A 12,684-nucleotide genomic window follows, 5' to 3' on the forward strand; every position below is an offset into this window, starting at 1 on the left:
CAACTGATGACAGACTGAGAAATGAGGGGTGGATGCGAGCAGGAGAGACCGCCATCCCTATTTGGACAGATGGAGGAAACATTACTGAACTGGTCTGCTCAAATCAACAAAAAACAAAACAAAACTGGAAAAAAAATATGTCTGCACTGACATACTGTTTTATGACTCAGTTATATAATATAACCACTTGTCTTCTATTAACATCTGTCATGATTACTTCGTCTAGGCTTTGACAGACAGGGGGTTGAGTGGTGCCAAGCAGACATCCGTCAGAAAGTGGGAGGAAGAGCGAGAGAGAGAGTGTAGAGTGCCATGCTGTGGTGATGTGGGCAGAGGCTGCATGCCAGGACTGTGACCTGCTGCTCCCTGTAACTGTTAAGGGCTTCATACTCAGATAACATCATGGAGAGCAGGGCACAGCTGACTGACTGGGGCAGAAAGGTCCCAGATTGAAACGTAAACAGACAATCAACGACACACGTAAAGATAAAGTGTGCCGGAGTTCTCTTTGCAATTCCTGTAATTCCCAGGCAGCACCACATATGAGGGACAGCACAGTAAACTTTAATCTTTAGATACTGGGATTATAACACAAGTCATTACTGCCAAGCGTCCGATCACAAGTTTGGGTGTTGAAAGTCTAGAATAGAATCTTAAAATCTTTGAAATCAATGAAACGTTATTGTTAAGCCATACTAGCTGTTGAATTGATGTTTTGTATTTTGGTTATTAACCAAGACTGCCCCCCTCAGGACAGGAGCTGAAAGAGAAGACTCGACTTCACCTTCTATCAAAAGGTATAGTAAAAAGGTGCTGAACACCGCAAGCTAAATCCTGCGAGTAAATGCATTAGATAAGGGAACAGAGTAAACAACAGGAAACAAACATTACCAAGACACGGTTTTAGTTATTCTGTTCACTTTTCATAACATCTTTATTGTCTCATTTTAAACATATTTACAGGTATATTTTTGTTCAGTAAAAATACAAATACGGAACACTTTTTTCAAAATCAACATCCTCCCGGCGCCTGACAGTGGCAAAGAACGCCTGGGGTTTCTCCCCAGACAGGAAGCAGTGATGTCAGATTGAGGATGTCAGAGATTGAGATGGAGGTGATAAACATACTTCATAACATTCTACACCAGTAGATTGCTGCTACTGCCACCACCACGAGGAGAAGGGAGACACTGAGCTGCCGACAGATGGGGACAGAGGGAGCGATAGCAGGGGAGAAAGAGAGGAATAGAAACTGGAGGGATATGAAGGAGTAGAAAGGGTGTGACAGAGAAAAAAAGAAGCTGAGGAAAAAGAAATAGAGTGAGACGGTGGGACAGGTGTTGTACAGGTGCAGCCAGGTAGTACTCATTTAAGACATGAGAAATGAGTGACAGAAACCAACCAATTAGCTAAGCAGCAACACAAATATAGTATGGCTTTATCGATTGGCAAGGTGAGTGGTTCTGTAATCAGCCCAACCCCAACATTATCATCATCATCACTATTCCTTCATCATCATGGGTCTGCTAGAGGGACAGCTGGGTTGCTCTTAGACAAGTAAGTGGTGTATGAGCTTGTGTATGAATAACATTTTGTAAAATGAAAATTGAAAAAAAAAAAAACACAGTATTGGCCAAAGGCATCACATAGCAACACTTGATAAGGCTTTAAATTAATTGATACGTCCAACAAAAATGTTATTTCTTCCAGGGTACATTTCTATTTCCCAGTGTTACCTTCAGTCCCCTAAACCTAAAGTATCCACCTCCCCAACCTCTCCAATGCACCAATCACATATTCCTCACTGAACACAGCAGAGTTCCTTGTATTCCATCTACTGTTGCAGAAACAACATTCATATGAAACACAAAAGGTCCATTAAGAACACAGCCCATAGAGAATGAATGGCATAACATTCAACAGAGCCCAAGTCCTAATTTGCGAGTGGTGATTGGAATGAGAACAAGAAACAGTTTAGGTAGAACCCCATCAGTAGGGTGGGGAGTTGTTCCTGAACAGGAAAAACGCCAGGCCATACCCATCAGTGGTAGTGGTAGAGCAACAATATGGCTCCATGTCAGTCAATTTAAAAGGAGTCAAAGACACAGAGATAATAAATGGAGGGCTTTGTGTCTTCAGCTCCTACAGTGCTGTAACTCCACTCCCTTTTCCCTTTCAGTAATCCAAACAACAAAGTGCATAACAATTTATCCACGGGGGCCATTTTATCAGCATACAAGAATCACGGCCAAAACAAGCCCTGTCCCAATCTGCCTGTGGAGTGTTAGTGATTTATGGAAAGACAGGAACAGAAATCAACCAGGCGAGAGGAGTGATTGGAGAAGTGAAGAGATATGACAAGAAAGAGAAGATGGAGGTGGAATGGAGTGATAAGACAAGGTTGAGAGGAGAGAGAAGCAGCATCGGTTGAATAGCAGCAACAAAATCATTTGAGGCCAGGCTAAGCTACTGTATGTCACCTGCTAATGATGAGAGATGGAGGGACAGAGAGAGCGAGAGAGAGAGAGAGAGAGAGAGAACAGAAATGGCAGAATGTAGCATAGAGAATGCAAGGGATATCAGTTCCATTTCACCGACCCACTTTTGAAAGGTGCCAGAGGAGGACGCATTAGGCCGTTGCCCCCGTCCACAAAGCGACACTGATACAGTTCCAGGTCAAGACAGTAAACAGAAAATGACAGATGGACCAGGAGGGTAACACTGTTGTGTCCCCGCCAATCAGCGTCCAAAAGATAGAATGAAAAAACTAATCAACAAACCCCACTGATCGCATAGTCTTCAGTTTTACTGTCAGTCTGACTGTCTGGAATATACATATCCCTTCAGAGAAGAGTCTGTCCGTCTGTTTGTTTGTTCAGACTCCATACACATGCTCTCGCTCCTGTGTGCGTCCGTTATGAGACATTTTGGTCAAAACAAATCAAGCCTCCTGACAAAAAAATGTCACATTACGAGAGCTTCCTAGCCAATCACAAAAGCTAAACGCACCCTCCGTCCTTCTGATCAGCAGAGAGAGCTATAGAAAGCGAGAGAATTCAAGAATAAGAAAGGGAGCGAGCGAGAGAGAGGCTATTGTTCCAGTCCCCTCCACTCTACAATGTTCTGAGCTCTCTCCTTCTGCAGTCTGTAGTATTGAGAGGGAGAGATGCAGGCAGGCAGGCAGGGCTGCTATGGTCCCCTGGAGGACCCATGGTCTCTACCGCTGGGCCTGGCTCCCTGGGAGGGTGAGGTTGGCCAGGTGCAGTACCGGCAGGGGGTGGGCCTCCGTGTTGAACACCCAGCTCTCCAAAGGCATCAGGTCATCACTGGAGAACAACAGGTACAGATACCTGGACAAGATAGAGAGAGGGAGAGTGAGAAGGAGGAGGGAGAGAGTAGACAATATTCAGCTGCTATATTCTGTTCATCAGTGCTATTTGTATGGTACAGGTGAGACAATGTGAACAGCAATAAACAGTCACCAGCAGAGGGTAGTAGAGTACACAGTTCCAGTGCATTCTGGGAGCTGCGAGGCCAGGACATCCCCATCTCAAACCAATTGGAAGTGAATGAACAGGACACAGGGGAGCTGCCCCATCCACTCCACCTCACCTCAGCCTAAAACAACAACCAGTGTAATATCACCCTAGAACAGGGGCTGGCCAACCCTTCTCCTGGAGAGCTACTGGGTGTGCAGTCTTGATCCAAAATGGCTGAGGACTTACTTGAGCGTCTCGGCCAGGAAGAAGCTCTGCTGGACGTCGTCGTAGGTTGGGTTGGACGAGTAGACGTCCTTGACCCCGGAGAACCCCCCACTGACCCTGCAGTACTTATCTATAGCCTGGAGGGGGAGACAGAGAGCAGCACTGTTAATCATATGGTTTGAAAATTGCAGATTTGGCACTGATAAGCGCCTAAATTGGAACGCAGTGGCTGTACAGTAACATGCCATAAATTACGTCAGAGCTGTATGGGTTTTGACTGACAGCCGTTCTGAACTTGAGCACCGCACACAACAAGAAGTTGCCCCCATCCCTCCTGCTAATTGGGCAACATTTGCACATGTTTTGTTGTCTGAGTGAGGGAAATGCTGTAAATTAAGATGACTATGTATTTTGAAAGATTTTGAGGATTATAATAAATACCGCTTTGATGTCATACAACCAAGCCATGAACCCATGAGTTCAAATGTGTACTTCATATTTCTATATCATAAAACTCATGTCATATACAGTGTCAACGTTTATGATCACTTTGTTTGATGTACAGTTACAAGATGACATGGCGTTATACCCTGGGTTGTTCTGAACAGAATGAGCCTGTTTGTCTATTGTGAAGAAAATTTGCTGTGGAACATGTACCTGAATGCACTGTTGACTCCTTTCTATGCGCACCAAAAAGTTTATCTGAATTGCCCTGTGAAAACACTAAGATTGTATTTTATAATTTAGTTGGTCATGTTGGCAATAGAACAAGCTTATAAATGATGCCCACCTGACATAGATTACGATTTTAAATGGGCAGTTTTTGGATTGCGTAAATAACAACAGTAATTGTGTGATGGCGGGGATGCAGGGCTGTGTTCCAAACAAAACAACTACAAGTGTGGTTGCTCTAGTTCCTCAACAGCACAGCTAGGAGAGCTAAAGAAAAACACCTTATAGTTATATAGACTCTTCTTTGACTCATAAAAGTGCATTGAAATTACTTAGGAACTGTGCACACTTTGGAGAGGTGTGTGGCCACTTGGGAGACACCAGTTAGTCCTTTGACTCAAACCCTGTGTTATGTTGCACCTGCCCCTATCATTTCATTAATGTATCCAGAGTATTTTCAGATTTTAAAAGTACAGTAAATGTAAAATGCACATACAATCAACAGTGTAATGTTTGGATTTAGTATTTTGTCAGGTGAACAGTTGTGTCCTCACCTTGATTCTAATATTTTTTCCAATAATATCCAAACTGTTCCCTTTTAATTGGTACCATGGTTATGCATTTCATATTTCTTCTGTAAGAAACATTTCAATTTAGCCCCATCCATATAGGCCAATTCCCACGAGTTAAAGGGTTAAGTCAGGATATGGGTAGACTTTTATTCCATTGCAATTTTTGTTTAAGGGAGGATTGGAGGAGACATTCTCTATCCATCACCACTCCAGTCTATAGAATCAATGCGTTTAATTGAGATTTTAAGCTAATGTCTCTGTAAAATATGGTGGATCTGTTAACTAACACAGTTAAACAGAGTACGATGAGTTTGCTGCCCCCCCTAAATATGTCCTTGTCTTGTTCTCTCTTAATGTCCCTCTATGAGTTAGTAGCTGTCAACAGAATCCCTCTGAAGGAGTTGGAACCAATGTTCCCTCAAATGTTTTTAATCACTGAGCAAATCTCAGGTCTGCTGAGCGCAAACTTGAGCGTTGAGAAAATGCTCTGCAACTTCCGGCGCGCGTTTACTGTGAACGCTGAGGCTGTACTGCTTTAAGTTAGTTTTAACAGTGGTCAAGTAGGCTACTGTGGCTATTTAATCATAATGTAGGCCTACCAGAGTGGCCTTCCATCAAAAACAATGGATAAAATGCATCCCATAACATTTTTCTATCATTCAGCATACAGTAGCAGCCAATGTGTAGTGTTCAATCTAGGCCTACATTCCATGAGACTATTGGGAAAAAGAACATGCAGGGCCTGACATTAACCTGTTTATCCACTGGTCTTTCAGACAAGGAGGTGACAGATTTTTTGTTGTTGTGTTGTTTGATGCAAGAAACCACTTTACAAAATAAAATGCATCATTATTCCCATACCATTAGTACAGAGAATCAGACAAATTATGCTACCCTCTGCCCATTGGCCACTTAGCTTATTCAAGCATGTCTCAAAATACAACAATACCACTTTAAGACAAAAAAAAAAGCTCTTTACCTGACTTGCTTTTCAAAGATGTCTAGAAATGCACACGTTTTGTGTTCTTGTAGGAAGCAATCACTCCCCCATTGCTGACTACAAATGATCTATAACTGGGCTAATAACTCACTAACTAGCAAAGGATATGAACAACAAATGTACACACGTGGCTACATGCAGCTGTAGCTCTCGCTTTGATCTCAAAACAAGCACATCTACTCACGACTGCTCATGCTGTAAAAACAGTCCAGTTCGAAGTGAATGGCACATATCCATATGTGGCAATGGTCTATTTGCATACAGGCCTACTGCAGCTCTGATTGGTTATGGCGCCGATTGGTTATGGCGCCGGTCTGTGTAGAGTCGTGCCTGTCAATGCAATAGAATCCTACTCCGATGCGTTCTGCCTACAACAAAATATCTTGCATAGTTAGTTTTGTTTCGGTATGTTGCAGTGAAAGTGGCTAATATTGCGTTGATTCGATCACAATTCCCACAGTAAAGGGAAACGCTGATAGCGTTAACTAATTGGGAAAACTCTAGAAAGTTGAGTGAAGTTCAATCTTGTGCTTCGGGGGAGCTGTGCACTCTCGCACATCTTAGAAGGAACATTGGTTGGAACTTTATTTTATATTTTTCATGGAACACTGCATCCGATGTGTGTGTGTATGTGTGTCCTTCTGAACACACACTGCAGCGTCCCAGACCTCCATCTGTACTTCGGGCCTGGGCTAGACCACCTATCCACAGACACCATAACTAACCATCCAGCCTTGAGCTAGCCTCGAGTCAGGCCCATCTTCCGGCTATCTACCTCTCTGTCAACCGGACGGGACCTCCTAGTGTCGACACGGAGCCCCGCCGATCCATCACGACTGGTCTGCCGACGTAATCGTCTGTGGTTTCAACAGGCTTCCCGTTGCGATGACCACGAAGATCCATCTGCTAGCCCCGGCCCGCTAGCACACGCAATTCAACAGCCGTGCTTCCTGCTCGCCTGTGCTGTAGCACCAATTCAAACTGCTCCCGGACTCACATATTGCTGTTCACTGGACCTTATGACCACTCAGCTGCACAGCTGATGCCTGCTGGACTGTTCCTTTTACACGGTACCGTGTCCTGTTTATCTGTTTATCCTCAGCCCAAACTTTCATCGCCATTACCAGTTGTTGTCTTAGCTCTCTCGAATAACACCTGTGATTGCTTTATGCCTCTCTCCCATGTCAATATGCCTTGCCTATTGCTGCTCCAGTTAGTTCTTATTATACAATTTCACTCTAGAGCCCCAAGTCCCTCTCAAACTGCCTCAAATAGCTCCTTTGTTCCACCCCCCATACACGCGGAGACCGGCTCAATCGGTGCATCCAGTGATGCTATCTCTTTCATTGTTACCCAACGCTTAGGTTTACCTCCTCTGTACTCATATCCTTCCATATCCTTGTCTGTACATAATGCCCTGAATCTATTCTACAACGCCCGGAAATCTGCCCCTTTAATTCTCTGTACCCAACGCACTAGAAGACCAGTTCTTAAAGCCTTTAGCCGTATCCTTATTCTAGTCCTCCTCTGTTCCTCTGGTGATGTGGAGGTTAACCCAGGCCCTGCAGCCCCCAGTATCACTCCTACTCCCCAGGCGCTATCATTTGTTGACTTCTGTAACCGTAAAAGCCTTGGTTTTTTGCATGTTAACATCAGAAGCCTCCTCCCTAAGTTTGAGTTATTCACTGCGTTAGCACACTCCGCCAACCCTGATGTTCTAGCAGTGTCTGAATCCTGGCTTAGGAAGGCCACCAAAAATGCAGAAATGTCCATCCCCAACTACAACATTTTCCATCTAGATAGAACTGCCAAAGGGGGTGGAGTTGCAATCTACTGTAGAGATAGCCTGCAGAGCGCTATCATACTATCCAGGTCTGTGCCCAAACAGTTTGAGCTCCTACTTCTAAAAATCCACCTTTCCAGAAATAAGTCTCTCACTGTTGCCGCTTACTATAGACCCCCCTCAGCCCCCAGCTGTGCCCTGGACACCATATGTGAATTGATTGCCCCCCATCTATCCTCAGAGTTCGTACTGCTTGGTGACCTAAACTGGGATATGCTTAACACCCCGGCCATCCTACAATCCAAACTAGATGCCCTCAATCTCACACAAATGATCAAGGAACCTACCAGGTACAACCCTAAATCTGTAAACATGGGCACCCTCATAGATATCATCCTGATTAATTTACCCTCTAAATACACCTCTGCAGTCTTCAACCAGGATCTCATTGCCTGCGTCTGTACTGGGTCCGCAGTCAAACGATCACCCCTCATCACTGTCAAACACTCTCTAAAACACTTCAGCGAGCAGGCCTTTCTAATTGACCTGGCCCGGGTATCCTAGAAGGATATTGAGCTCATTCCGTCAGTAGAGGATGCCTGGTTGTTCTTTAAAAGTGCTTTCCTCTCCATCTTAAATAAGCATGCCCCATTCAATAAATTCAGAACTAAGAACAGATATAGCCCCTGGTTCACCTCAGACTTGACTGCCCTTGACCAGCACAAAAACATCCTGTGGCGTACTGCATTAGCATCGAACAGCCCCCGCGATATGCAACTTTTCAGGGAAGTCAGGAACCAATATACACAATCAGTTAAGAAAGCCAAGGCTAGCTTTTTCAAACAGAAACATGCATCCTGTAGCACTAACTCCAAAAAGTTTTGGGACACTGTAAAGTCCATGGAGAATAAGAGCACCTCCTCCCAGCTGCCACAGCACAGAGGCTAGGAAACACTGTCACCACCTATAAATCTACGATAATCGAGAATTTCAATAAGCATTTTGCTATGGCTGGCCATGCTTTCCACCTGGCAACCCCTACCCCGGCCACCAGCTCTGCACCCTCCGCTGCAACTTGCCCATGCTCTTAAACGCAAGAAAACTAAATGCATGCTCTTCAATCGAACGCTGCTTGCACCCGCCCGCCCGACTAGAATCACTACTCTCGGCGGGTCTGACTTAGAATATGTGGACAACTACAAATACCTAGGTGTCTGGTTAGACCGTAAACTCTCCTTCCAGACTCACATTAAGCATCTCCAATCCAAAGTTAAATCTAGAATCGGCTTCCTATTTCGCAACAAAGCCTCCTTCACTCATGCTGCCAAACATGGCGTCGTAAAACTGACTATCCTACCAATCCTTGACTTTGGCGATGTCATTTACAAAATAGCCTCCAACACTCTACTCAGCAAATTGGATGTAGTCTATCACAGTGCCATCCGTTTTGTCACCAAAGCCCCATTTACTACCCACCATTGTGACCTGTACGCTCTCGTTGGCTGGCCCTCACTACATATTCGTCGTCAAACCCACTGGCTCCAGGTCATCTATAAATCTCTGCTAGGCAAATCCCCGCCTTATCTTAGCTCATTGGTCATCATAGCAACACCCACCCGTAGTATGCGCTCCAGTAGGTATATCTCACTGGTCATCCCCAAAGCCAACACCTCCTTTGGCCGCCATTCCTTCCAGTTCTCTGTTGCTAATGACTGGAACGAACTGCAAACATCTCTGAAGCTGGAGAGTCTTATCTTCCTCACTAATTTTAAGCATCAGTTGTCAGAGCACCTTACCGATCACTGCACCTGTACACAGCCCATCTGTAATTAGCCCACCCAACTACCTCATCCCCATATTGTTATTTATTTTGCTCATTTGCACCCCAGTATCTCTATTTGCACATCATCTTCTGCACATCTATCACTCTAGTGTTAATACTAAATTGTAATTATTTTGCACTATGGCCTATTTATTGCCTTACCTCCATAACTTACTACATTTGCACACACTGTATATAGAATTTCTATTGTGTTATTGACTATGTTTTGTTTATCAGATGTGTAACTCTGTGTTGTTGTTGTTTTTAATCGCACTGCTTTGCTTTATCTTGGCCAGGTCGCAGTTGTAAATGAGAACTTGTTCTCAACTGGCCTACCTGGTTAAATAAAGGTGAAATAAAAAAATAATAAAAAAAGAGGCAGTAAGGATGACCAGGGATGTTCTCTTGATAAGCGTGTGAATTGGACCATTTTCCTGTCCTGCTAAGCATTCAAAATGTAACGAGTACTTTTTGGTGCCAGGGAAAATGTATGGAGTAAAAAGTACATTATTTTCTTTAGGAATGTAGTGAAGTAAAAGTAAAAGTTGTAAAAAAGTACAGATACCCCAAAAAACTACTTAAGTCGTACTTTAAAGTATTTTTACTTAAGTACTTTACACCACTTGTTAAAGGAATTTGAATATGTAGCAAGATAAAATACAATTTGCCCTTATTAAACTCGCGAATGATTGTAAATAAATCATGTTTCAGCATTTGCATAACTATAAATAAATCCAATAGGATAGCTTGAGTGATTAAAGTTGGACAGAGGATCCCGAAATCTCTGCTCAAGAAACACTTGGACGAATGTTTGCCTATTTTCTGGCAATTGTGCCATTATTATGTGCAAGATGTTAAGACTACAAACCGTTATAAATTGCCTATTTGCAAGATTGACTTGTCATTTCAATAGGGATATGCTACTGACAAAAATATGGGTTTATGATTGTAATTCAACTTTTTCTGAGCTAGATGCAGGTAGCTTATATAGCCCCTGATAGGCCTACATCTCATTTCAGGGGAAAGTCCACAATGAAACTGACATTAAAATGTGGAGAATGATACATTTGCGATAGAGCGGTGACCATGATCACAATTGATGACTTCCAATTTAATTAACTAAACATGGCCATTAATAATAGCATAATAAGACAAGGCTTCAACAACAACAGAAGTTATAGGCTATTTATTAAATCTGCTTGCCAGTTCCAGGTAGCCTACATAAGTGGCACAAATGTATTTGCAATGACTAAAGCAATATTGTAATTCCAACATATTTATTGTATCAAATGGCAGGCTACAGTAGCCTACAATGGCATACATTTTACATTTGAGTCATTTAGCAGACACTCTTATCCAGAGCGACTTACAGTTAGTGAGTGCATACAGTGGGGAAAAAAAGTATTTAGTCAGCCACCAATTGTGCAAGTTCTCCCTCTTAAAAAGATGAGAAAATCACATTGTAGGATTTTTTATGAATTTATTTGCAAATTATGGTGGAAAATAAGTATTTGGTCACCTACAAACAAGCAAGATTTCTGGCTCTCACAGACCTGTAACAACTTCTTTAAGAGGCTAATCTGTCCTCCACTCGTTACCTGTATTAATGGCACCTGTTTGAATTAGTTATCAGTATAAAAGACACCTGTCCACAACCTCAAACAGTCACACTCCAAACTCCACTATGGCCAAGACCAAAGAGCTGTCAAAGGACACCAGAAACAAAATTGTAGACCTGCACCAGGCTGGGAAGACTGAATCTGCAATAGGTAAGCAGCTTGGTTTGAAGAAATCAACTGTGGGAGCAATTATTAGGAAATGGAAGACATACAAGACCACTGATAATCTCCCTCGATCTGGGGCTCCACGCAAGATCTCACCCCGTGGGGTCAAAATGATCAAAAGAACGGTGAGCAAAAATCCCAGAACCACACGGGGGGGACCTAGTGAATGACCTGCAGAGAGCTGGGACCAAAGTAACAAAGCCTACCATCAGTAACACACTACGCCGCCAGGGACTCAAATCCTGCAGTGCCAGACGTGTCCCCCCTGCTTAAGCCAGTACATGTCCAGGCCCGTCTGAAGTTTGCTAGAGTGCATTTGGATGATCCAGAAGAGGATTGGGAGAATGTCATATGGTCAGATGAAACCAAAATAGAACTTTTTGGTAAAAACTCAACTCGTCGTGTTTGGAGGACAAAGAATGCTGAGTTGCATCCAAAGAACACCATACCTACTGTGAAGCATGGGGGTGGAAACATCATGCTTTGGGGCTGTTTTTCTGCAAAGGGACCAGGACGACTGATCCGTGTAAAGGAAAGAATGAATGGGGCCATGTATCGTGAGATTTTGAGTGAAAACCTCCTTCCATCAGCAAGGGCATTAAAGATGAAACGTGGCTGGGTCTTTCAGCATGACAATGATCCCAAACACACCGCCCGGGCAACGAAGGAGTGGCTTCGTAAGAAGCATTTCAAGGTCCTGGAGTGGCCTAGCCAGTCTCCAGATCTCAACCCCATAGAAAATCTTTGGAGGGAGTTGAAAGTCTGTGTTGCCCAGCGACAGCCCCAAAACATCACTGCTCTAGAGGAGATCTGCATGGAGGAATGGGCCAAAATATCAGCAACAGTGTGTGAAAACCTTGTGAAGACTTACAGAAAACGTTTGACCTGTGTCATTGCCAACAAAGGGTATATAACAAAGTATTGAGAAACTTTTGTTATTGACCAAATACTTATTCTCCACCATAATTTGCAAATAAATTCATTAAAAATCCTACAATGTGATTTTCTGGATTTTTTCCTTCTCAATTTGTCTTTCATAGTTGACATGTACCTATGATGAAAATTACAGGCCTCTCTCAACTTTTTAAGTGGGAGAACTTGCACAATTGGTGGCTGACTAAATACTTTTTTTCCCCACTGTATAATGAATCTAAATAGCCTACCTACAAATGGAAAAAAGTTGTCAAGATGTGTGCGCGTGCTGCTCTCTCCTCTCACTCACGAGACTCAGCTGCCCCTTGCAGCGCTCTCTCAACCATTGCTCTCAACACATGCACACCCACCCTCCGGCCCTCCCCACTACTCACCCTCCCACCCACTCACTCAGCAGCAGCAGGTCACAGTGAA

General features: G+C 43.5%; 1 protein-coding gene across 1 annotated transcript in view; it reads right to left on the reverse strand.

The window, feature by feature from the left end:
- Window positions 1-913: 913 nt before the first annotated feature.
- Window positions 914-12,684, reverse strand: part of LOC121571678 (mannosyl-oligosaccharide 1,2-alpha-mannosidase IB-like) — a 114,442-nt gene continuing 102,671 nt past the window's right edge. The window contains exons 14-15 of the mRNA XM_041883281.2: window positions 3,726-3,841; window positions 914-3,350 (exon numbers count right to left, since the gene is read on the reverse strand). Of these exons, the coding sequence (XP_041739215.1) occupies window positions 3,218-3,350; window positions 3,726-3,841 (249 nt within the window). The 3' untranslated portion in view covers window positions 914-3,217. The remainder of the gene's footprint in view (window positions 3,351-3,725; window positions 3,842-12,684) is intronic.

The sequence above is a fragment of the Coregonus clupeaformis genome, chromosome 29 (genome assembly GCF_020615455.1).
Source record: "Coregonus clupeaformis isolate EN_2021a chromosome 29, ASM2061545v1, whole genome shotgun sequence".
Lineage (NCBI taxonomy): Eukaryota > Metazoa > Chordata > Actinopteri > Salmoniformes > Salmonidae > Coregonus > Coregonus clupeaformis.